Source organism: Nomascus leucogenys, chromosome 10 (genome assembly GCF_006542625.1).
Source record: "Nomascus leucogenys isolate Asia chromosome 10, Asia_NLE_v1, whole genome shotgun sequence".
Classification (NCBI taxonomy): Eukaryota; Metazoa; Chordata; class Mammalia; order Primates; family Hylobatidae; genus Nomascus; species Nomascus leucogenys.
In genome coordinates this window covers 22580084-22605759 of record NC_044390.1, presented here as the reverse complement: position 1 = coordinate 22605759, position 25676 = coordinate 22580084, and the positions used below count along the sequence as shown (strand labels likewise).

General features: G+C 38.2%; 1 protein-coding gene across 2 annotated transcripts in view; it reads left to right on the top strand.

Annotated features, from left to right (window-relative positions):
- TMTC2 (transmembrane O-mannosyltransferase targeting cadherins 2) overlaps nt 1-25676 on the top strand; it is a 449619-nt gene that overhangs the window by 192089 nt on the left and 231854 nt on the right. For both annotated transcript variants that reach the window (XM_030819895.1, XM_003259608.4), the window contains one exon: nt 17666-18494. In XM_030819895.1, coding sequence (XP_030675755.1) covers nt 17747-18494 — 748 coding nt within the window. In that variant the 5' untranslated portion in view covers nt 17666-17746. The remainder of the gene's footprint in view (nt 1-17665; nt 18495-25676) is intronic.

The following is a 25676-nucleotide window of genomic DNA, read 5'->3' as shown; positions in this document are numbered from 1 at the left end:
GATTAAAAATAACTTTCTCTCTGAAACCACATTCTTAAGTCACAGATTTCTATGCGATTATATAGGAGTTTCTCAAATCCCACAATTGCATCCTTTCCAAGTTACTGACAGTTGCTGTTTCAGGAATATCCTGTCTCTCATATCAGTAACCCCTTTGTTTACAAGTTATCCTAACACTTCAGCTTACCTCCTAAAGACCCCAGGAAGTGAAGTAGATATTTTAAGACCTTTCATTTAGAGCTGGAGATGCCCAGAGGAATTATGTAATTTTATTACTGTCATCTTGTTGTGGGCAACGTGCAAGTCTAATGATTCAAAATCTAGTCTTCCTGTCTCCTCTTTCTCCCTCTCTCATTTCCTCCCCTTACCTGTCCCTCTTTTTCTTCTGTCCTTCCTTAAAACACTATATTCTTCTCCTGTTCTTCATTGATTAAAAAGTGCCTTAAGGATAAGGAACTTGCCTTGGCTTCATAGTTCATGTATATTTAAAATATATTTGAAATTATTTCTACAGTAAAGGATGGTCCTTACTTGCCAAAGGAGCTTTAAATGTTTTACCATTGTTTTAATGCCCCAGTTAATACAGTACCCAGTGGAAGAAAAAACAAAATCAAACTATTAAAGAAACGAGGGACACCGACATAAAATGTGTAAGTTAAAGAAATGGAGAGCTACAATATCACCTAGACATGTATACTTTTAAAAATCCCAGAGTAAAGAACCCCCACTCTATATTGTTTTGTATAAGTACACAGACTACACAGATGAGATTGGGCTATTTGATCAACGTATTAAGATTCTGGTGTATCTAAAATTGCCCCCAGCCACTTTCAAGACTGTTCTCTTGGTTCATTGTTCTTTTGGTCATTCATTCAGTCATTTGCTCAATCATTCATATACCCATTCACCCATATGACATGATGCGTCTCTTCTGTGCCAGGTGCTGGTCTAGTTGCTATGGATAGTAAGTCAGTGAACAAAACATAGATAAATCCTTGCCTTTTCAGAACTGGTATTCTTGTGGGAGCAGTGAAACTCACTTCTGTAAGTGTGAGATAAGAAGATTAAGACTGTATGCTTAGTGTCACTTCGGGCCTCAACAACTTCAGATTTGACCTTTACAGTAGTTGATGTCTTTCATATGTGATACAAGTTATAAGACTGGTGAGCTTGGAGAAAGCAGGGATTAATGTAACCTGGAGAAACTGAATTGTTGTTGCAAGTCTTGCAGAGAAAATAGGATTGAAGCTGGAGGTAAAGAACATTTAAAATTGTGGCACTATTACGTGGATGGACGGGAGTTTGGTTTACAAATAGAATGATAAAGGGGGCAGTACCACGAGAGGATTTTGAAACAGTAAAGATATCAATGTCATTTAGGGAAATTCGAAGTTTAGATTGTAAAGATGGGCCAGATTTTGGACAGTTTTGAATACCCAGTTGAGGCCATTGGAATCTAAATGTTCTTGCTTTAGAGATTTATCATAGATTCTTGAAGAAGAGTAGTAATTAAAAATATAAATGAATGATCCAGGTGTGGTGCCATGTTCTTGTAGTCCCAGTTACTCGGGAGGCTGAAGGAGGAGGATCTCTTGACCTAGGAGTTCAAGGCTGGTCTGGGTAACATAGCAAGGCCCTGTCTCTAAAAATAAATAGATAATGAAAAATTAGAAACAAATGAACAAAGTGCCATTCCATGAGCACAAAGGAACATGGAATTTCTAGTCCTAGCTGTGATTGAATTGCTGTCTCTTGGCGAACACTTGCAACACATATAGACATCAATTTCCTCACTGCAGAATAAACATTGAGGAGATGTTCTCCAGCGTTCTGGATTTTATAGATACAAATTTTTGACCTCTTTGTCTCCTAGCATTGACCAATCTGTGGCTGTATGAACTTTTCCAGCAGGAGTTAATGGTCTCTTATATCAGTTATCACCTTGAAGTCAGGGTGAGAGCACTTTGATGAACAGAGGCCTGTTGAAGAACTGGACTTGGTGGGTATGAAGTGGGTATTGTAGGGTTTAGTGTGGTTTAAAGCAGTGGTCCCCAACCTTTTTGGCCATTTCGTGGAAGACAATTTTTCCACGGACTGGGCGGTGATAGTTTCCGGATGAAACTGTTCCACCTTAAATCATCAGGCATTAGATTTGCATAAGGAACACACAACCTAGATCCCTCACATGTGCAATTCACAATAGGGTTCCAGCTGCTGTGAGAATCTAATGCTGCTCCTTATCTGACAGGAGGCAGAACTCAGGTGGTAATGCCTGCTCACTGCTGACCTCCTGCTGTGTGGCTCAGTTCCTAACAGGCCATGGAGCAGGACTGGTCCATAGCCCAGGAGTTGGGGACCGCAGGTTTACACCATAGAACCCTGGACTTACAATCAAAGGACATAGCTTTTGGGTCCTAATTCTTCTACCCATTGGGTGGTGAGATTCTGAGTAACAACCTAGCCTTTCTGAATTCTACCTGCGTTTTTGTAAAACACGAATTCACAAAGTTTACAAACGTCACAATGTTTTAGAAAGGGCTACTTGAGATAATACATGTAAGGCACTCTGTAAAATGTTTAATAAACATTCATAATTAGCGTTGCCACTAGTAAACAATTTTCTCCACATCACATCCCAAAGTGAAATATAATAAGAGAACAGAATGTTTTCTAGGCACTGCTCTCCTTACTAGATGCCAGGACTTCATCTGGGAGGAATAAAGTGATGTAACAGGTGTTTAAATTCATTAGGCAATTATACACAGACCTCTTTCCTCATAATATCTGGTCTCTCACAGAAAAATATAATGGAACTTAATGTATCATTTGGATGACCTGCATTTGTTTAGATTGTTGAAGGAGCAAGAGACATGGGTTGATTTGAGATATAGATTCAGAATAGAACAAAACTGGATTTATTAAGAAATATGATCCTTACTGTAAAATTTCTGGTGTGTTTCATTTAGGAGTTGTTACAGAAACCTATTCAAGAGTGGAATTTCCTGATATTACATAAAAGGTAGTGTTTGAGTTAGAAGCTAAATAAAGCCTCTAGTACATCCTGTAATTTTTATTACTATCTGGTAATCAACATTTATAGCACAATGTTAAGACTTTTTATCCTTTGCTTTTATTAAGATTTGACTGGCCCATGGCATGAAGTTGCATGTGTCTTCTGCACTTCTGAATGTTGCTGGAGTTCACTGTTGCACTGAATGTGCCTAGCAGGGCACCATACAAGGGGACAAAGACAGCCAGTGCATTTGAACGAGGGCATGTTTAAGTAGGGAGTAAGAAGCCGGAGATTCCAGTCAGTTAACCGATCCCTTCCACTTCTTATTCCCCTTTGCTTAATCCGAATTTACTGAGTGCCAGACATGCATCTGGCAAAAACTTTTTGCTTGTCTCCCTGCAGGGTTCCAAGGGCCCTGAGCCAGTCAAAAAATGATCGACAGTTCAGTTAGGGAGAGTTCAGTAAACTACTAAACTACAACTGTTAAAGCAGACAGAATTCCCATTAGAAGAATGCTTTTTGGACCTAATCCAATGATAATAATCCATTAAAACAAGTTGTCTAATCTTATGAGTTAACATGAAAAGAGAAGTGGATGCAGGGTGAATTGCAAAATGTTTGCACGTGTAAGTTCAGTTTATTTAATTTTAAATAATTAGAGCATGGCAATGATTAGTGCTAATTGGAGCTGTGTCAGGCTGAAAGAATTATCCAAGTGTGTTTTGAAGACTCATGAGAGATTTTTACAGTAAATCTTATTTAACTCTAGAGTTTGTTTTATTGATAATGCTAAAACTCAAAGATATACATCTTAATGAAAAAAATACGAGATTTTAACACAACCTGAAATAATTTGAAAGTAGTACTATAATGATAGCTACAAAGGCTAGGCATGCTTTAAAAGATTAATGGGGAGTGTTTTAATGGCCATCAAAATAGGTATTTAGTAAATGTAAAATTCTGTTTTAAGTGACTTGAAGTAAGATCAAACTTTTGGGTTGTATTGAAGTCTTATTCAAATGGAGAATGAATACTGCAATGATTATATGGGTTTCATAGTTTGAGTACTTTTCTGTTTCAAAATCTTACTGTGAATTTGCGTATTAACTTTCCGACATTGTAATTTCCATTGACGATTTTAAAAGTCAGTATATGATCAAAATTTAATTTCAAATTTCACATTAAAAGACGGAAAGAAATAAATTAGAGCGATTACAATTACACAAAGATTTCATCTATTTAGATTGGTCACCACCAACAGGCTCCAAAAATTGCATATTTTCAAGTTGTTTTTGGCAAGAAGACGTTTTTAGAGAGTTATCGGAATAGAACCTGAATGAATTGAAAAACTTCTTAATATTTTCCTTCGTTCCCCAACATCTGATAGATTGCCACTTCACAGCCACGTTACTAATTTCTATGTCAACATAACATGAAATACTCCACTAGCTTATTACCTGTAAAGTTAGTATAATTTGAAAGTCACACTTTTGATGATTAATTCCAACTAATAAAGTGTGCATTTAAGAAGTGCTTAAGGGCCGGGCGCGGTGGCTCACGCTTGTAATCCCAGCACTTCGGGAGGCCAAGGCGGGCGGATCACGAGGTCAGGAGATCGAGACCACGGTGAAACCCCGTCTCTACTACAAATACAAAAAATTAGCCGGGCGTGGTGGCGGGCGCCTGTAGTCCCAGCTACTCGGAGAGGCTGAGGCAGGAGAATGGCGTGAACCTGGGAGGCGGAGCTTGCAGTGAGCGGAGATTGCGCCACTGCGCTCCAGCCTGGGCGACAGAGCGAGACTCCGTCTCAAAAAAAAAACAAAAAACAAAAAAAAAGAAGTGCTTATTTGATTGTACCAATATTAATTTGTGCTTTTAGAAAAGTTATTCCATTTATTTATAACAAGTATTGTTTCTAAGCCTACTATTTTACTTTTCAAGAAGATATTAACCGTCAGAGTAGTAAGATACATAGGTCTGAAAAATGACTCTTCATGAAAACTCAGATTATATTTTTCACCTTTTCCCACGTTACCCATCCCCAGACTCAATTTTTGTTTTTAAGATGTTTTTAAATAACTAGCCTTCGGGTACTGTTGATATCAGTACTTTACCCCTTCTCACATATCTTTCTATATTAAAGGGAGCAAACGAAATAGTACAAACCAAGAAAAATTTGGGATTAGAATTTTTTTTTCTATGATTCTACTAACCATAACTCGATCTGTTACTCTGATGTATCTGAAAATTTATAATGGCCTTTCGCTTATTCTGTTTTCTTTCATATGGGGGTGAGGGGAAGGGGATGACCCTCTTGCTTGCTTAGTAAACCCAGAATGTTCAACTCAGCTGGCCTTTTAAGGATTCTAATTCTGCTTGGTTTTGCTCTGAATTACTAACAGTTATGAAGCCCAAGTAAGTGCCACAGTGCTGTCTGGAAATTGCTGAATAGTTTAAAATCACTGGATATTGAAAGAAGAATTGTGAAACTGATGGATGCTTTCCTATGTGAAAACTTTAGTTTAAAAACTATAGTCTAGGATGCGTGCAGTGGCTCATGCAAGTAATCCCAGCACTTTGGGAGGCCGAGGCGGGCAGATCACAAGGTCAGGAGTTCGAGACCAGCCTGATCAACATCGTGAAACCCCGTCTCTACTAAAAGTACAAAAATTACCTGGGCGTGGTGGTACATGCCTGTGATCCCAGCTACTTAGGAGGCTGAGGCAGGAGAATCGCTTGAACCTGGGAGGTAGAGGTTGCAGTGAGTCAAGATTGCGTCACTGCACTCCAGATTGGGCGACAGAATGAAACTTGGTCTCAAAAAACAAAAAAAACAAAAAAAACTTACAGTGGCCTCAGTTGCCCAGTCAAGAAAATGAGCATTTTCTGAGTCAGTGTGGCATTTTGAGAAAAAAAGACAGTGTATGTGAGTTATGCCCAGATAAATGGCTGCATTTTTACCTGTGAGAAACAGTAAATAATAATTTGTCCATTTGACATTGAATTTACTATTTAAATTTAGTAGAAGACATAGTGTAATTATAGAGTTGGAGTATATTTCCATATAACAACGTTAAGCATTGAAATTATATGCTTATTAATGAACATCTATAAGACATGTATGTTTATTAAATTCTATTTGTATATATAATATAAAATCTTTTTCTTGCTGGTGTCTTTTGTGTTTTCATAGAAAAACTCCCACACTCATTAAATAGCTGTCTATTATGATATCTTTGAGAGAAGGCGGCTGTATCTTAGCCTCCCCACTGAGTGAAGTCTCATTATAATTTGTCTCTTTATGTTTCCAAAATGCTGGGCTCACATGCTTAACTCATTAATGAGACTGGAACGCATCTCATAATGGCTGGTTTGTCGCACTAAAGCCACACAGAGTTTAAAGAATGTTGCAGTTTAATCCATTGGCGCAGGAAATGCATTTGCAATGTAGTTGGCCAATTGGGGCAAGATTGATAAAAGAAAGTTCCTTTTCTAAATTCAGTTAATTTTGAGCTCACTTAATTTTACTTCTCCTCTCATTAGTTGTCTTCTTCTTAAAGAACAAGGAAAGGAGTTTCATAAAAAACAAAGTGTTTTCATAGTCAAGAGAAGTATCTTCTTTACTTTTGTTTAAAGCTTTTTTTGTTGTTGTTTCTCAGGTCACAAAGGATATTTTCTTCACATATTTTCTTCATAAAGCCTGGATTGTTTTGTGGCTAACCTGATTTGACCATAGCGCACTGCCTGGTGGGAAGTGTTAAACCTCTCATTCTAAGCTAAACAAGATTACTCTGAAAGCTGGCATTCAGGGGCTTGTTTTTAGCGTAATGGGTTAGGGGCTATGGCACACCCCTTGCAGTTCCACTAATTGAACTCTTTGGGTACTTCAGTTTCTAATAGTTAGCTCTAGAAGGGGCTTGCCATGGGTACGCAAGAAATTGCTCACTGCTTGATTTCCCCATGTTAGTTTAATGAGGAAGAATGGGTCACCATGCCAACCAAAACACCATAGCAATGGGTTTAGAGGCATCCTTCCTTGATACTTGCTTCCTATTTAGGGGTTTCTAATATACTGCAAATGCTATAGAGTGTCAGACAAAAACCAAATAGAATTTGAAATCAATGTGTCCTCTCGTACAATACATGTAAGTGACTATGTTGAGTTATCCTGAATTTTACTTCATTGTGTATTCAGACTTTTTTTGATTAATTTAGAAGGTAGCCAGGCACTTATGTTGGTCTTAATTTTCAGTTGTTAATTTTTCTTTGCTAGCAGTTTTCAGCTATTGATCTATCAAAGCTCATCTACATTTAATTTCATTTGGTTTCTAAGAGCTTTTATTCTACTGTAGTAACAACCATTTAAAAATTTATTTTTAGAATAGTTTTAGGTTTATATAAAAATTCAGAAAATAAGGCAAAGTTCTCATACACCCAGTTTCCCCTATTATTAGCGTCCTGCATTAGTATTGTGCATTTGTTGCAATTAATGAGTCAGAGCTGATACATTATTATATCAATAGTTATTCAGATTTTTTTAGTTTTTACCTAATGTCATTTTTCAGTTCCATGATGCCAGCTGGGATGGCACATTTATTTGTCATGTCTCCTTAGACTCTTGCATGTGACAGTTTTTCAGGCTTTTTTTGTTTATTTTCTGATTGAGACAGGGTCTTGCTCTGTTACCCACACAGGAGTGCAGTTGCACAATCACGGCTCACAGCAGCCTCAACCTCCCAGACTCAAGCAATCCTCCTTCCTCAGCCTCTCTTGTAGCTGGGACTACAAGCGCAAGCCACCACACCTGGCTGATTTTTGTACTTTTTTTTTTTTGTAGAGGTGGGCTCTTACTTTGTTGTCCAGGATGGTCTTGAACTGCTGAAGTCAAGTAATCCTCCCACCTTGGTGTCCCAAAGTGCTGGGATTGCAGGCGTCAGCTACCACGCCCAGCCAGACTTTGTTTTTGATGACTTTGACAGTTTTGAGGATTCCCAATTATATATTTAGCAATATGTCTTAACATTGGAATTTGTCTGATTTTTGTTTAAATGATTAATCAGGGAATAAGTTTTTTTATTTTTTTATTTGTTTTCTTTTTTTAGTTTTTTTTTTTTCTAATTTTCTTAAGTTTTTGTTTGTTGTTTTTGAGACAGAGACACTCTGACACCCATGCTTGAGTGCAGTGAGTACGGTGTCACTCACTGTAGTCTTGATTTCCTGGGCTCAAGCAATCCTCCTACCTCAGCCTCCTAAGTAGGTGGGAATACAGATGTATGCCACCATGTCTGGCTAAATTTTTTTTTTTTTTTTTCTGTAGAGATAGGATTTTATTATGTTGCCCGAGCGGGTCCTGAACTTTTGGCCTTGAGTGATTCCTCCCACCTTTGCCTCTTAAAGTGCTGAGATTACAGGTGTGAGCCATTGCTCCTGGCTGGGTATATGGGTTTTGAGAGGAAGAACATAGATGTAAAATAACATTTTCATCACATCATAACAAGGGTACATACTGTCAACACAACTTACCACTATAAAGCTGAACTTCATCACCTGCCGGTGATAGTGTTTTTCAGGTTTCTCCACTGTAAAGTTACTTTCTCTTCACATCTTCCCACCCACCCAGTTCATACTGTGCCTTTTGGACGGAAGTCACTATGCACAGACCACATCTAGGGAATGGGAATTATGCTCCCCTTTTTTGAGATTAGAGAATATATATAAATTATTTGGAATTCTTCTGCAAAGAAGTTTTGTTTCTTCTCTCATTTATTTATTTTTTGTTATCACTTATCAATATGGACTCATGAATATTTATTTTATACTTTGGGTTATAATCCAATACCACTTGACTTTTTTTGATGCTCAAATTCTTCCAGCTTTGGCCATTGGGAGCTCTTTAAGTGGGTTCCTGTGTCTCTTTCACACTTGGACATATCTGTATCAGTGTACTTTTACGTGTGTTTTGAGCACTTTCTCCCTTTCTGGCACTACAAGTTGCTTTAAGCTCATCTCGTATATTTTCTGTTCCAGTCCTAACATCAATCCATTTATCCAAGGAGCCCTGATACACTTTATTGGAAAATGGTAACAACCATTGAAGGAATAAATACAAAAAAATTTAAGTAAAATTCAGGAAAATATCTTTCAAGTATGATTAAATGAGAGACTAGATGATCATCTTAAGCTGTTATATGTTTAGCTGGAGATGTACTAATGCTTTCTGATGGATGCTTGAACTCAATGGGAAACATGATGGTGTACTATGGGTTTAAGTGGACAGAAGAACTCCTGATAATCTGAAATACTGAATATCTTAACATACTTTTTTATGCCCCTTAATCTTTAAATTTTTTCCTCACAAAGTCTGGATATGCCCACTCATTGAACCTCTCTTAATATCTTTTGAAATACCAAACATTATAAAACTCTTTAATCTTGTCTGTTAGTTGATGTGGGGGAAAAAACAAGTGTTTCTAATCTTGTAGACAGGATGATTATTAATAAGGAAACCCATTTGTCTTTTAAATGGAAACAGAACAACTATGACAACTTGATTATGATGAAACTTTGATTAATCACATGGATATTTTCTAGAAACAATTCCTAACCATACTTTCAGCCATGCATTCCTTCTTGTCACATGTTCAGAAATTATGCCTTTGAGGGGAGTATCCAGTGATAACTATTTTGGGAAGGAGGAGAGCTAAGAGAAATCCTATTTTACTGACATAAGAAAAGTGATGGATGGTGAATAGAAAATAGAAGGTGCTAGATTTTTGTTATGTCTGGATAGCCTTTTCTCTGTCTTATAACTTTCAGAAACTGATTTTTATCTACTTTATTATTACAACTACTATCATTGCCAAGGGCTTAATTTGGAATTAAATGAGCCTTATGCTTAAGTAATTTATTCTCGTTAGTTTGCCAAAATGTAGGTCTCATGATGGTTTTAATATTCTACAGCAGGATGTTTACATTTTGCTTTCATTGAGACTAAAATATTCCTTTTCAGTTTCATTTATGTCCCAGAAAATCTGAGGTCAGAAGACAATATCGAAGCTGCTGTTATTAATGACAGTTTTTCTTGCATAATAGAGAGGGGAGCTGTTATAGTTGAATTTTACTTTACTCTTATTTTTATTTATTTAGTCAAAGACCCCCATAGAAGGGAATAATTCACTACAGGCCTTCTGTAGAGCTATCACCACTAACTAATATAGTAGAGTCTTCTCATTGGCCTCTCCCTCATATTTCAGGTGATGTGTGGGGACGATTTTGATGTTTTCTGATAAATTTCACATTATTCACTCATTAAGCTATAGTTATGTACTTTCATTCCATTAGTGTGTCAAAAAACTAAGTTGTCAACCAGGAACCTTATACTGGCTGACTTTAATTCTATGATTTTCTATGTATGGCAGTTTCAGGACAAACCCTCTAAAAATTTTATAATTAGAAATATCTATTTTTGTTTATCAGAAAAGTGGGAATTAGAGCTGATTTCCTTTTTTATGTTAAATAACTTTAAAAATGAACATATTCGAATATCTTAAAAATTAGACTTTCGTGGTGGCTCATGCCTGTAGTCTCAGCACTTTGGGAGGCTGAGGCGGGCGGATCACCTGAGGTTGGGAGTTCGAGACCAGCCTGACCAACATGGAGACACCCCGTCTCTACTGAAAGTACAAAATTAGCCTGGTGTGGTGGTGCATGCCTGTAATTCCATCTACTCAGGAGTCTAAGCTAGGAGAATTGCTTGATCCCAGGAGGTAGAGGTTGCAGTGAGCCGAAATCGCACCATTGCACTCCAGTCTGGGTAACGAGCGAAACTCTGTCTCAAAAAAAAAAAAAAAAAATCATAAAATAAAAAATACAAAATTACACTTTCATAAGGCAGACCTATAATGTTTTGTGAACAACTAGGTGAATTAAAACATGAAGAAACCCTGTCCATACTGGTGTGAAATGTATCTGTAAATTTTTTGTTTGTACAGATGCAGTAATTTTCCCATTTATATTTATACTTTTACAACAAAGTTGTAGTTAGCAAAATGTTCCTCCAGAACATATGCTACTACTATAATGTGTGCTTTTCATGGAGAGAGGGAAACAGGCAGAAAATATGATGACATAAAGGTGAAAAGATCAAGTTTCTGTATGTAGTGACAACAAACTGCTTGAAAATGGTGACTCGGAGTTGTGTGGAATACTTTTGACTTTTTTTTTTAAGAGATGAGGTCTCGCTATGTTGCCAAGGCTGATCTTGAACTCTTGGGCTCAGGGCATCTTCCTACCTCAGCCTCCTGAGTAGTTGGGACTACAGGCTACTGTGCACAGCCAATTCTGTTAACTTTATGAGCCTTTGTGTGGGATATTGGGAGCTAGGACTTAGCATAATGGTATAAAATGTGTGAGAGAGAGATAGAAACTGACTTTTAAAAGTTTGAGGGTCAGACTTAGTTTAAGAATCATTTATTTGAATTCCTACAAATGTCAGACTCTGTGTTACCCTCTTGGGAGAGATGTGTCAGTTACAGCTTAGCTCTAGAAGAGAGTGTTTTGATATTGTATATCCCACTGCTGTACATTTTGTTTTTATATTATTTCCCATTGAATTTAAGAGATTTTCTCATAAAATTAAGGTAACAATTGCAAGATAAGTATATTAGAGCATGGAAAAATATTTTTAATCTTGAGAAGCAATTATAAAATAATAGCTTCAATAAATAACAAATACAGAAAAGTGTAGGAACTGGCCGTGCACGGTGGCTCACACCTGTAATCCCAGAACTTTGAGAGGCTGAGGTGGGCAAATCACGAGTTCAGGAGTTCGAGACCAGCCTGACCAACATGGTGAAACCCCTACTAAAAATACAAAAATTAGCCGGGCGTGGTGGCACACGCCTGTAATCCCAGCTATTGGAGAGGCTGAGGCAGGAGAATCACTTGAATGTGGGAGGCAGAGGCTGCAGTTAGCCGAGATCGTACCACTGCACTCCAGCCTGGGTGACAGAGTCTCCAAAAAAAGAAAAAAGTGTAGGAAATACCACATCAGTTATCTACTTGCCTATAACCAAAATTTAGATTTGTTAATATATTAATTGCATATTTTTAAAATCTAGTCAGTGTAAGTTTAGGTATGTCAAGTTGTCAAGCCTTTTAGTTTTTTTCAAATAAGCTTTTCAAATAAAGGGGAACCACACACAGATTTGAAGCCATCTTTTCTGTTATTCATGTACTTATCTCCCTACACTAGAGGTTTCCTCGTCTTGTGTTTGGTATAAATATTTCTAGACTTAAATAAAAAATCAAAGGCCTTTTGTACATATGTAAGCATTTGTGAAAATTTTCACAAAAATATTTTTAGAAAAATCCTTTTCTAATGCTCCCTGTCAAAGATCATACTTAGCTAATGTTAAGTACAATGATAATTAAACTAATGTTTAAATATCTCACACTTTGAAGTCTTATTTTCTTTGTATGAATTTTGCTAGTTTTAGCTTGCAAGTCTTTTGCATTGGGAGATTCATGCCTTATCTATACTTGCATCTGAGAAATACAAGTGTTAGGTCAGTTTGATACACCAAGCTGCAGATACAGAAATGCTAAAGTAAATTGTAGGGTCCCTTGACTCCGACTCCTAGTAGTAGCTTAGTAAAAATTTGCTAATTTGATTTAATCCATAAACCATAGCACAGGGACTAAATTAGAAATGAAAACCTTTTCCATGCTTTCTTTTATCTTGTTTTAAGGCCATCTCCACAAGAACAGTTGAGATGTTTTATTAAAAATTGGATTTGAAGAGATACTTGTTTTTTTATCAGAAGCTCATTTATATAGTTGATTTTTTTGAGACCAAGTTTGGCTCTTGTTGCCCAGGCTGGAGTGTAATGACGGGGCCTCGGCTCACTGCAAACTCTGCCTCCTGGGTTCAAGCGATTCTGCTGCCTCAGCCTTCTGAGTAGCTGGGATTACAGGCATGCACCACTACGCCTGGCTAATTTTGTATTTTTAGTAGAGATGGGGTTTCTCCATGTTGGTCAGGCTGGTCTCGAGCTCCCAGCTTCAGGTGATCCACCTGCCTTGGCCTCCCAACGTGCTGGGATTACAGGCGTGAGCCACCACGCCCAGCCTAGTTGACAATTTTTAATAAAATTTTATGAGAAAGCATCAGAGACACTTGAAAATTGCAGTTTCATACTTTGGCTTCTACTTTTTTTAATTTTTATTTTTATTTTAAGTTCCTGAGTATATGTGCAGGATGTACAGGTTTGTTACATAGGTGAATGTGTGTTTTGGCCGGTACTTTAAAAGTCATAGCAAATCACAACACTTTAGAAACTCTTCTACTTTAAACATTTTAAAATCAGCTTTACCTATTGGTTTAGTTTCCCTTTAAGAGTGTCACTCATCGGCCTGGGTAACATGGCAAAACACCATCTACAAAAAAATACACATGCACACGCCTGTGGTCTCAGCTATTCGAGAGGCTGAGGTGGGAGGGTTGCTTGAGCCCAAGAGGTTGAGGCTGCAGTAAGCCATGATTGTACCACTGCACTCCAGCCTGGGTGAGAGAGCAAGACCCTGTCTCGAAAATAAATAAATAAAAGAGTGAGTCATTTATTTCGTCCTTACAGAACTCACCATTAAGTTAGAATAAGTATATGAAAGCATTTCACTTCAGAACCGTAGTATCTTTTGATCTTAGTGACTGTCAGTTGTTCAAATGAGGGATTATATATGAAGATACTTTAAATGTGAAGTGCTACATAAATTAATGTTTGTTAGCATTTTATTACTTATGTTTTCTTGTTTTTATGTCATTTTCATTTTCTCAATACTTAGACATATAATATTTAACACTGAATAGTTTTCATTATTCATATCTTTATAATCCATTGTATTTAAATTTTCTTTTAGCATAATAAATGCAATAATATGACCACATCTGGAATCTCAATTTTATTTTGATAATTATTAAGATATAACAAATTATTAGAGATATTTCTACGAAAAATTAAAGAATAAAGTAGTTTTGCCTTGTTATGACATTTCTGTCTTTAGAAATAAAATAGAATTACGTCATTGTTAAGGCTAACTACTTCTGGAGTTTAATGACTAGCAAAGAAATCTGACCATGTTTCCTCCTTCGTGTGGCTCTCCTGTCCCTTGGCTTCTCTTCTTGCCTGATTACAGCTGTTTTTGTAATGCTTTCTGTCTCCCTCTCTACATCCCCAGTCACTTCCATCACAAGATATTGTAATAGAATGGTCTTAGGCACATTTTAAAAATGGGCTTTTGGTGCAAATTCAGAATTCAGTTGTCTTTCAAGAGCAGTCTTCTTTATCCATGATATCTTGTCTCCTTTATCTTTGCCAAATGGTGTTTCTCACTTGTATAATCTAAGAGTATGCAATTATGTGATTGATCGATCAAGTTATTACAAGTTCTTAAGCATAGTTTTGTGGTATTTTTCTTTCTAAAATCAAGAAATTTTAGAATTATTGCTGGGTAGAATTTCAGAGGAACAATGGAATGGTTTGCAAAAGTTATTCTTAGATGATAATGAGGCTTTGAAATATTTCACCAGTTTAAAAGTTAGATTGGTGGGCCAGTCACGGTGGCTCATGCCTGTAATCCCAGCACTTTGGGAGGCTGAGGCAGGCAGATCACAAGGTCAAGAGATCGAGACCATCCTGGCCAACATGGTGCAACCCCATCTCTATTAAAAACACAAAGAATTAGCCGGGCGTGGTGGCACGCGCCTGTATTCCCAGCTACTCAAGAAGCTGAGGCAGGAGGATCGCTTGAACCCGGGAGGCAGAGGTTACAGTGAGACGAGATCACACCACTGCACTTCAGCCTAGCGACAGAGCAAGACTCTATCTCAAAAAAAAAAAAAAGAAAAAGAAAAGAAAAAAGAGATTGGTGAGGCAGAATGTGATATTTCTCCCTCTACTATTAAAAATTCCATACAGCATTACGTGAATTAATCTTTTTTTTTTTTTTTTTTTGAGACGGAGTCTCGCTCTGTTGCCCAGGCTGGAGTGCAGTGGCACGATCTTGGCTCACTGCAACCTCTGCCTCCCAGGTTCAAGCGATTCTCCTGCCTCAGCCTCCCGAATAGCTGGGACTACAGGCACACGCCACCATGCCCAACTAATTTTTGTATTTTTAGTAGAGACGGGGTTTCACCATGTTGGCCAGGATGGTCTCGATCTCATGACCTCGTGATCCGCCCGCCTCGGCCTCCCAAAGTGCTGGAATTACAGGCGTGAGCCACCGTGTCCAGCCTACGTGAATTAATCTTAATCCAACATTTGACAAGGATGTTTTTAAAAACAAGTTAATGCTGTGAATTTGGCACTACTGTATCTGATATTAATGAATAATTCCACCTCTTAAAATTGTCTAATTTCCATCTGGTTGCTGTTTCTCATTTTCCTTATTTTACATGTTTAACTTCTAACCACCTATTCTTTTGCTTCTCTTATTTTATACTCAGAATTACCCCCTTTTAGATTTAAAAAAAAAAAAAAACTTTCATACTTTTGAAATGTAAAAATGGACATATCACCAAAAAGTGAGAAGGGAACCTTAAATGAATTACAAACTTTTTGTTTTGTTAGAGATATAAAAACTTCTAAGATCTTAAAAGTAAGATCTGAGTTTAAAATGAGGGAATAAAATAATTTGTGTTAAGAAGGACAGGGTCACCAGTTAGGAGGAGATTATTGTAGGAATCCCAGTGTTGGCACTTGGGACTAGTGATGACAGAAGAGATGGAGAGAAAAAGGACCGATTCAGGATATATTTGGATGTGAAAGTTGTGAAGACTTGATAATGAGTGGAATGTGGAGGGAAGGAAAGAGGCTATGAGGAAGAAACTGGTTACGTAGTATTACTATTTCCTGATGGTGACGATGATTGGAGGAGGAACTGTTTTATTTCCGTTGGGGAAGTATGAAGTCAGGAGTTCTACGTTGGGTATTTAGAGTTTGAGGTACCTAAGTGAATATGCCCAGTAGGCAACTGAATAATTGCCTATGGAGGTGAGGGAGGGTGAAGATACAGTCATTAGCATACATTAAGGACGTTTAAAATCATGAACCTTGTTGAGGATCATTAGGTTGAAGGTAGAGTGGAAAAGAGCATTCATAATTAGTTCTGTGGCTTCCAGCAATCAGGGTTGGTGTGGAGGAGGAGTCTGAGGAGCAGAGTCCAGTGTGGCAGTTGTATACAGTATGTAGACATTTTTTTCATAGAAGTTGTTCATGCTTAAGGTATATTGCTCTTTGTGGGTTGTTTTTAAAACTAAATATTTGGTGTATCCTTTGTAAGATTCTAAACTCCCTTCTGAATGTCATTGAGTAAGACAATTCTATACAACACCAGGATGTTTGCTGTAAAGAATGGCTTTACCATTGAACCATTAAGGTTGGGATATGGTGCCCATTTTAACCCTCCCCACTCTGCCTCTTTAGGACTTAGATTTTTAGATGTAACCTAAGTTTCCTTTTGGGGGAGAAGGACTTTGCCAGAAAATTAGCATTAACATGATGTCCTTTGACCCTCCTCACAATTTTTTGTTATTCTCTTGAAATAAGTTAGTTCATTATTAAAGAATTCATTTTTTTTTTATTTTTTATTTGAGTCAGAGTCTCACTCTATTGCCCAAGCTGGAGTACAGTGGTGCAATCTCAGCTCACTGCAACGTCTTTCTCCTAGGTTCAAGCTATGGTCCTGCCTCAGCCTCCTGAGTAGCTGGGGCTACAGGTGCACACCACCATGCTCAGCAATTTTTTTTTTTTTTTTTTTTTTTTTTTAGTAGAGATGGGGAGATGGGGTTTCACCACATTTGCCAGACTGGCTTCGAACTCCTGGCCCCAAGTGATCCACCCACCTCAGCCTCCCAAAGTTCTGGGATTACAGGGGTGAGCCACTGTGCTCGGCCTTAAAGTAATTTTATTTTTAAAAGCTGTCATCAACGTGAAAAATTTGGGATTCATGAGGAGTGTTTTTGAATGTCGGATGTCACTGATATGAGTGACAATATGGGGCAGCAGATAAAAGCCTGGTTTATAAATTCTTCAAGGACGGAATTCTTTAAGACAATGAAATGTGGACTGGCTTAGACATAGCTGCATGCCTTTACTCCCTTAGAGACAAGCACAAGAGTCCTGCCATACCACATATTTTTTGATATGACTGCTTTTTGTTTTTCTTCAAAATCTAAACCACGATAAAATGAAAGACAACAGTTATTAGGTGCCTTTATCTTATGCAGAGTGCTAAGTACTTTACATTGTGGTCCCCTTGTGACCTGACACGAATTCTGAGAGGGAAATAAATATATTGAACCCACTTTGTAGAGGTCACAAAATTGAAGCTTTGATTATTGGTATTTTAGAGAGAAAAAATAAGAAGAGATAATCAAAAAATATATACAAACTACGATTCCACATTCAGGTTTTTTTTGAGATTAAAATTTCTCTAGGCCTGCTTGAAAGGTGATGGACATCAAGTCATGTTTTGGAGACATCATGCTGTGTTTTTAACGGTCCATTTAAAAATGTATTTTATCTCTAAGTGTTAAGTGTTCCCATGCTGTACTGATAATGATCTTAATTTTTCCCTTCTCTCTTTTGGTTTCAGAGGAAGAACTTGTCGCTTTTCCTCAGCATTAGTTTGTTAATTTTCTGGGGGTCCTCCCTTTTGGGTGCCCGGTTATACTGGATGGGAAACAGACCACCAAGCTTTTCCAACTCGGACAACCCCGCTGCTGATTCGGACAGCCTCCTCACCCGCACGCTCACCTTCTTCTACTTGCCAACCAAGAACCTCTGGCTGTTGCTATGTCCGGATACCCTCAGTTTTGATTGGTCAATGGATGCTGTGCCTCTGCTCAAAACAGTTTGTGACTGGAGAAACCTACACACTGTGGCCTTCTATACTGGACTCCTCCTCCTTGCCTACTATGGTTTGAAGAGCCCGAGCGTAGACAGAGAATGCAATGGGAAAACTGTAACAAATGGCAAGCAGAATGCAAATGGACATAGCTGCCTTTCAGATGTGGAGTACCAGAACTCAGAGACTAAGTCCAGCTTTGCATCCAAAGTAGAAAATGGCATTAAAAACGATATATCACAGAGAACCCAGCTTCCTTCTACGGAGAACATTGTTGTTCTGTCTTTATCTTTGTTAATCATACCCTTCGTTCCTGCCACGAACCTGTTTTTCTATGTCGGCTTTGTAATTGCAGAGCGAGTATTATATATTCCTAGTATGGGCTTCTGCCTACTGATTACAGTGGGTGCTAGAGCCCTTTATGTCAAAGTCCAAAAGCGGTTCCTCAAGAGCTTGATTTTTTATGCTACAGCTACACTAATTGTTTTTTATGGACTCAAGACTGCGATCAGGAATGGAGACTGGCAGAATGAGGAAATGCTGTATAGATCAGGGATAAAAGTAAACCCAGCTAAAGGTAATCTTTTATTTTATGCTTTTGTCTGGATAGTTTACCCTTTCAGCCTTTTTATATCTTTGCTTCTTGTCTTAAAACACAGTATTAAGGAGGAAGAGGTCCTTTTATGCAGTACCTGTATCTTTCATTCTTTCTATTTTTTTAAAGAGATATGCCATATAACCAATTTAGAGACATATCCAATATTCCTTACTTGGAATAAGAAAATATTTTCCTGTGTTTCTGACTATGTTTTTCCAGAAGAATTAGAGCTCCTGTTGTGTAAACAATATTGACTATTCCAAGAATTTAGAAAAGAGCTTGGTTTTCACATTTGAAAATACTGATAGGGACAACTCTTTTATCATACAATAAAAGGCTATCCCACTTAAGTATACTTCAGCTCTTCTATTTTCCAAGCATCGCCTGAGGAAATACAAGGCTTTCATTGAAACCTTTAAAAGATTTGGAGATTTCACTGCCTCTGAATCCTGAAAGTATGTCTCTAGATGTCAGTGTGTACACATTCAGGTATGAGTCACCTTTGGCTGTGCAGAGGCTGAGTTATCTGAGTGTTGCCAAGCAGTTAGCAAGTTTTTACTTGAGTTCTTAAGTCACTTAGAGAAACACACTTTTCACTACATAATGAGAGTTTTGATTATACCATTCATGATTGCTTTTGATTTAGAAAATTACTTGAGCAATCTCAGAATTGATAGAGTAGAAAGTAGTTTCCTTTAAAATAAAAAAGTCAAAAGCTATGACAATGGATGACTCTTGATTAGGCAATTAAATGTATTGGAAGCTAGAGGACAATTACATAAAAATAGATGTAAATTTTTAGTGCAGGAATATATCATAGTAAATAGTACTAAAGAGTCTTGTTCTTCATAAGCCATTTTTATTCTTTTTTGAGACCGGGTCTTGCTCTGTCGCCCAGGCTGGAGTGCAATGGCATGATCTCGACTTACTGCAACCTCCACCTCCTGGGTTCAAGCGATTCTCCTGCCCCAGACTCCAGAGGCACTGAGATTACAGGCGCCCGCCACCACACCTGGCTAATTTTTGTATTTTTAGTAGAGATGGGGTTTCACCACATTAGCCAGGCTGGTCTCAATTCCTGACCTTAGGTGATCTGCCTGCCTCGGCCACCTAAAGTGCTAGGATTACAGGTGTGAGCCACCACGCCTGGCCTATTTTTATTCTTTAAATTATGTTTGCTTGCTTATATAGCATTTGAACTGGCACTTTTCTACTCTATCCAACACAATTCTATATCAGGATTAAAAGAAGGTGTAAAACTGTTCCCTGCTAATAGGTGTATATATATATATATATATATATAAAGACCTAGATATATATATATATATATATATATATAAAGACCTAGATACTCCAGAAGCTACTTTGGCATGCTTGTCTGATGAGCACAAATTAAGTCAAGAATTCAGTGAGCAACTACACATTTCTTTAAGGAACTAATTGCTGGTACTTACACTGTTTAATAAATTGCAGGGATTTTAACGGGAAGTTGAAGCATTAAAGTCGAGCTTCTGCATAGCATGTAATTTCTCAATTCTCTGTGAAAAATCATTACCATGTGACTTTTCCTAGGTGGCGAGTACTTCACAGTTTATGGAATGCCTGGACTCAAATCTTGTAAAAATTGTTACAATTAGTTTTTGCAGAATACTCATCAGCTAGTTTTTCTGCACTGGTAGATGTAAGGATATAGAATAAGGCTATGTTGCCAATTTATTTTCCTGCTGTTTAAAACATATAGGGAATTGAAAAAAATTCTTGGCATATTATTTGCATCACGGTGTTGTTCTGAGGGTTTATTAAATTTATTAAGTTTCAGGCTAAGCTGCTGTTACAAAAAGCCAAGACAAAACTGGCTTAAGTAAGATAGAAGCTTTATTCTTTCATGTAATAATCTAAGTATGTGAAAACACAGAGCTGATAAGATGTGGCGCCATGGGTTTTCAGGATCCAAGCTCTTTTTTTATTCCCTTGCCATCTCAGTGGTGTCACCCTGTCCTTATGGTCCAAGATGGCTCATTATCACATCAGCACTTTAGCTGACAGGAAGAGAGGGAGAAAGGGCAAATGGTGGGTGTACCCAATCTTAGAGCATATTGCAGAAATTGCACACACCATGCTTGTTCACAGACCATTGGGCACACCTACCTACAAGGAAGGCTGGGAAATGTTATCTTTATTCTGGGAAGCCAAGTACCCAGCCAAATTTTATTACACTGCAAAAAGGAGAGGGCAAATACTCAGATGCTAGGGTATAAGTAGCAGTCAGAATAAATGAAAATGTTTTGTAATGCTTAGGTATTTTCCAGCATTAGCTGGTATTTTTGCCGACAGTTATGATTCTAAATAGGATATTTTGGTACATAGTTAGAATGTTTGATCATTTCTTTATTTTTCCATTCACTAAGTAAAACAATTATTAAACATTTCCTTGGTTTCCAACATTTTCAGGTGTCCATCCAAATACTTAGGAAGTGCTGCAGAATTTAGGCACTCCAAAATATTATTAGCTAAATAAATGTACAGCTGACCACTACCATGGTACGTTCTCTCAGACATCAAACACTGAATTCCTGAAACAACCCACCCCACTCATGGCCCAGTCAACTGCTTTACTTGCAGGCTTTACCATCTCAGTTGATGGAATCTCCATTTCCCCAGCAACTCTGGCCGAGAATTCTGAAGTCATCCCTGCCTCCTCTTTTCCCTTCACAGCTGACCTCTTTTCCCTTCATAGCTGATATCCACTCCATCAGCAGATCCTCTCTGCTCTGTTTGTGAAAATACATCCAGAGCTTGGCCACTTTTTACCACCATCACTGTTGGCATCATGGCCCAGGTGACCACCATCTTTTATCTGGAATATATATATATATATCTATATCTGGAATATATATATATGGAATATATCTATATGTGGAATATATATATGGAATATATATATCTGGAATATATATATATATTTCTGGAATATATATATCTGGAATATATATATATATATTTTTTTTTTTGAGACAGAGTCTCACTCTGTTGCCCAGGCTGGAGTGCAGTGGTGCAATCTTGGTTCACCACAACCTCCGACTCCCGGGTTCAAGCAATTCACCGGCCTCAGCATCCCAAGTAGCTAGGACTACAGGCATGTGCCACCATGCCCAGCTAATTTTTGTATTTTTAGTAGAGTCGGGCTTCACTATATTGGCCAGGCTGGTCTCAAACTCCTGACCTCGTGATCCACCCGCCTCGGCCTCCCAAAGTGCTGGGATTACAGGCCTTATCTGTAATATTAGTAAAAGACTCTAGCCTCACCTCCCAGCTTGTATTTCTTGTCTTTTAGCATGTCTTGTACTTTTTTCTTTCAAGTCAGCCATGATGTATTGGGTAATAAGAAATGAGGTGAATAGGCTTTATTGTGAGATTTTATGTAAATCTGGCTAGGAGTTGGACTGTATTTTGCTATAGCCGTGGGTGCCAGAGATGTCACATTCCTCTGGTGGCCTTGTTTTTGGTCTTCCCAGTTGTCTGTGGGCTTTCCCACGGACTCAGTTTGCTTTGCATCTATTTCAGCTGTAATCAACTATTATTATACTGCAGCTCTGTTGGTATCGGGGAGGAAAAATGTTCTATTATTTTATGACTAAATCTTTGCCTCTCTGGGCTACTACCTTCGCAAGTGTTTCTTATCTTTCCTTGTGTCCCACTCCAGTTAAGACAGGAAGGCTAGAGGGGGCTGAGTTGAGAGGAATGGCTTTCCCCCACAGCTCTGGGACAAGGCTGAGATCTTTCCCTTATGGAGTTAGTGGTCTTTTGTCATGACAGATGCTCTGGGTATTTTTCATAAGGTTTATTCTTCTCCCACTGCCAGAGCCAGGAGAACATCTTTCTTGGCTCTTCCCGATGAGACTCTTTTGGGGTCCCGGGAGGGAAAACCCCCAAAAGTATGGGAGTCCCCTAAGACTGCCACCCTCAGGAGTTTCTGATTCTAAAACTAGTTCATGCTTAGCCTCCAGCAACTTGTCAAAATGAGTAGTCAATTGTTTCTAACAGTTTCTGTCTCCAGCAGCTTCTGCTCCAGGTGAGCTCTCCTGTGCTGTGTCTCTGGATTTGTCTTTCTCTAGATTTCAGGGTGGTGGCTGGCCCTGCGACCCCAATTCACTGATGGTTCCAAGACAAGTTATTGATTTTCAGTCTGTTTAGCTTTTTCTTTTTGTAATGATGTGAGTGACAACTTCACATTCTTTAATGTCTGAGCTGAACTCCTGCTTCTATTCACCTTCAAAGTCTATGCTTAACCAGCAGCCCTGGTGACCTTTTGGAAACACAAGTCAGAGCATGGTGTTCCACTGTCCCCAATTATTCTCTGGCTGCCAGTTTCTCTCTAATTGAAGGCACATAACGGTGGCAGCGAGGGAGGGAGAGAGTCAAGGGTTCAAAAACTATTTACTGAGTACTATGCTCGCTTCCTGGGTGATAGGTTCAGTTGTGCTCCAGGCCTCAGCCTCATGTAATATGCCTTTGTAACAAACCTGAACTTATAGCCTTGGAATCTAAAATAAAAGTTGAAAAAATAAAAATAAATAAAATTAGAACAGTTCTGTACTTTATAAAAACTCTAGCTAGATAGATTATAGATATGATAGATATAGATGCACACAGTCTCAGGACCCTGTGTATACTCACCAGCCTTTCCTTCCCTTACTCCACTCCAGCCCTGCTGGCCTCTTCGATGTGCCTTTTATATGCCAGGTAAGCTCCTGCCGCAGAGCTTTTACCCTTGTCATTGCTTCTTCCTGCAATGTGTTTTGCTGGTTATTCTCACTGGGGTCTCCCTTACCTCCTTTAAGTCTCTGACCAGTTGTTGCATTATCAGTAAGGTGCTTTATGTAAAATTGACTGCCCTACCATAAATTACAGCCACCCCCCACCTCTGTCTTACCGAGCATTTCCTATCCTCTTTCCATGCTTCATTTTTCTCTTCGCACTTATCACTATTTGACAATCTTTTCTATAATTATGTGTTCATGGTATGAACATGTTGTCAGCATACACTAGAATGTACAACACAAGAAGGGAGATTTTTTTTTTTTTTTTTTTTTGACGGAGTCTCTCTCTTTCACCCAGGCTGGAGTGCAGTGGTGCAATCTCGGCTCACTGCAAGCTCCGCCTCCTGGTTCACGCCATTCTGCTGCCTCAACCTCCCGAGTAGCTGGGCTTACAGGCACCCGCCACCGCGCCCGGCTAATTTTTTTTTTTGTATTTTTAGTAGAGACGGGGTTTCACCGTGTTAGACAGGATGGTCTCGATCTCCTGACCTCGTGATCCACCCGCCTGGCCTCCCAAAGTGCCAGGATTACAGGCGTGAGCCACCGCGCCCTGCCGAGATTTTTACATTGTACAAAATGCCATAGATGCTGCACCGAGGACTGTGCCTGGTAAAGCAAAGGCATTCAGTAATGGATATGTTCAGTATCATTACAGTCATAGTCCTTCTCTTTAAGGAGTTCATGATCTGTTTACAAATAGAATGTACATGCATAAAATAAGGCAAAAGTGTGAAATATTATGAGTTTGATATGCCAGGTAGTGAGGGATGCTTTATCACGAGAGGGTTAGAATCGGGAGTGGAGTTAGTTTCGGATTGTGTGACTGCATCTGTATGTGACATATACTTCCATTTTGATACAAGGCAAAACTCTTCCAATCCAGGTTTCTTACATTTTTTTCTGTTTATAAGATGTTAATAATAATTCTGGCTACAGTTACTTCCTTAGCAATTATGAGACTGGCAGTAATCTTCCTTAAGACAGATTTTCTTAGTCTAATACATTATTTGAACCTAAGTAAAAGATTAGAAACCCTATAAAGCTAGTCTTGTGTATGGTTTTCTGAGATTACAGATGGAGTTAGGATTTTTTTTTCCTTCCTTTGAAAGCCTTTGCAAATTCTGGAATACTTCAGTCTACCATGTGCTTTAATGGAATATAATTTTAAGCCTCATGAAGCAGTATGCATTAAAACTGCTGCCTTCAGTAATGGGTCCCGTAGACAGCTGCCAGTCATTAACTGATTGGATGCAAATGACGATGAGTAAACCCTGTCAGAGTGACTGTGCTGCTAATTTATGGTTTAAATCTGGATAGTGGAGAAATGATAGCTGATTTGGACTATGTAAACCACAAGTCCTGTCTCATTATGTAGTTGATAATGTCAGGAAAATACTAGACATAGTTGATTACTGTAGTTTGCTGATTTCACAATGACTCTTTGCATTTCTGTGCTTAGGAAAAAGCAAATTTTCTCTGATGACGCCTTAATGAGCAAGCCACATTATATCTGAAAGGGTTTCCCCCGCCTGCCTTTAAAGCAACTCATTTTTAAAGCCATATTGATTAGTATTTGCTTAAAGAAAGAATTTCTTGATTCATTACAAAGCAGTTAAATGTGTGGTCACCCTTTTTGCTGTGGCCTCCTCTAAATCCCCGTGTGACTCTAGTCTCTGTAGAATTTGGCACCATTGATCTCTTACCATAGCTTTTAAGCCACTGCTTGGTTTTGACTATCTTTCTCCAATTTCCCACAGCTTTCTCTCTTCTATGATTTTTGCTTCCTCCCTAAACTAATCCATTCTTCAAGTTTTTTGTTGTTTCTTTTTGTTTTGTTTTGTTTTTTTTTCCCTAAAACCTGCCTTTATTTTCCCTTCCCTATAGTATCTAGAACATTTCTTGGTATATAGCAGGGATCAATAAATATACAATTGAATTTCTAAGTTATGTTCTTCGTGACCGCCTATCTATGAGGAACTTTTCCACCTGGGTGATCTGCCGGCATCTCAAACTGGTCACCTCTCTTCCCTAAAATCAGCTTCTTGCAAACTTCCTTATTAATTAACGTCGTAATCCTAGGCTAACAAAGTTATAGATAAGCAGATCAGTGAGCACATAAACATAAAATAATTGTAGTATATATGGCAGCACATCTGGCTTGCTAAAGGCATTTTAAAATTAGGTTATAGATTCAAAATCAAATAGGTTCTGAGAATGGTTTATTAACTATGTCAATTTGATTTAAAAAAATATGACTATGGTGGTTAATTGTTTGAAAGCAATTTCTTAAATAGTTAAGAACAATAAAGAGTGAATCTGCACTTTGGGAGGCCGAGGCGGG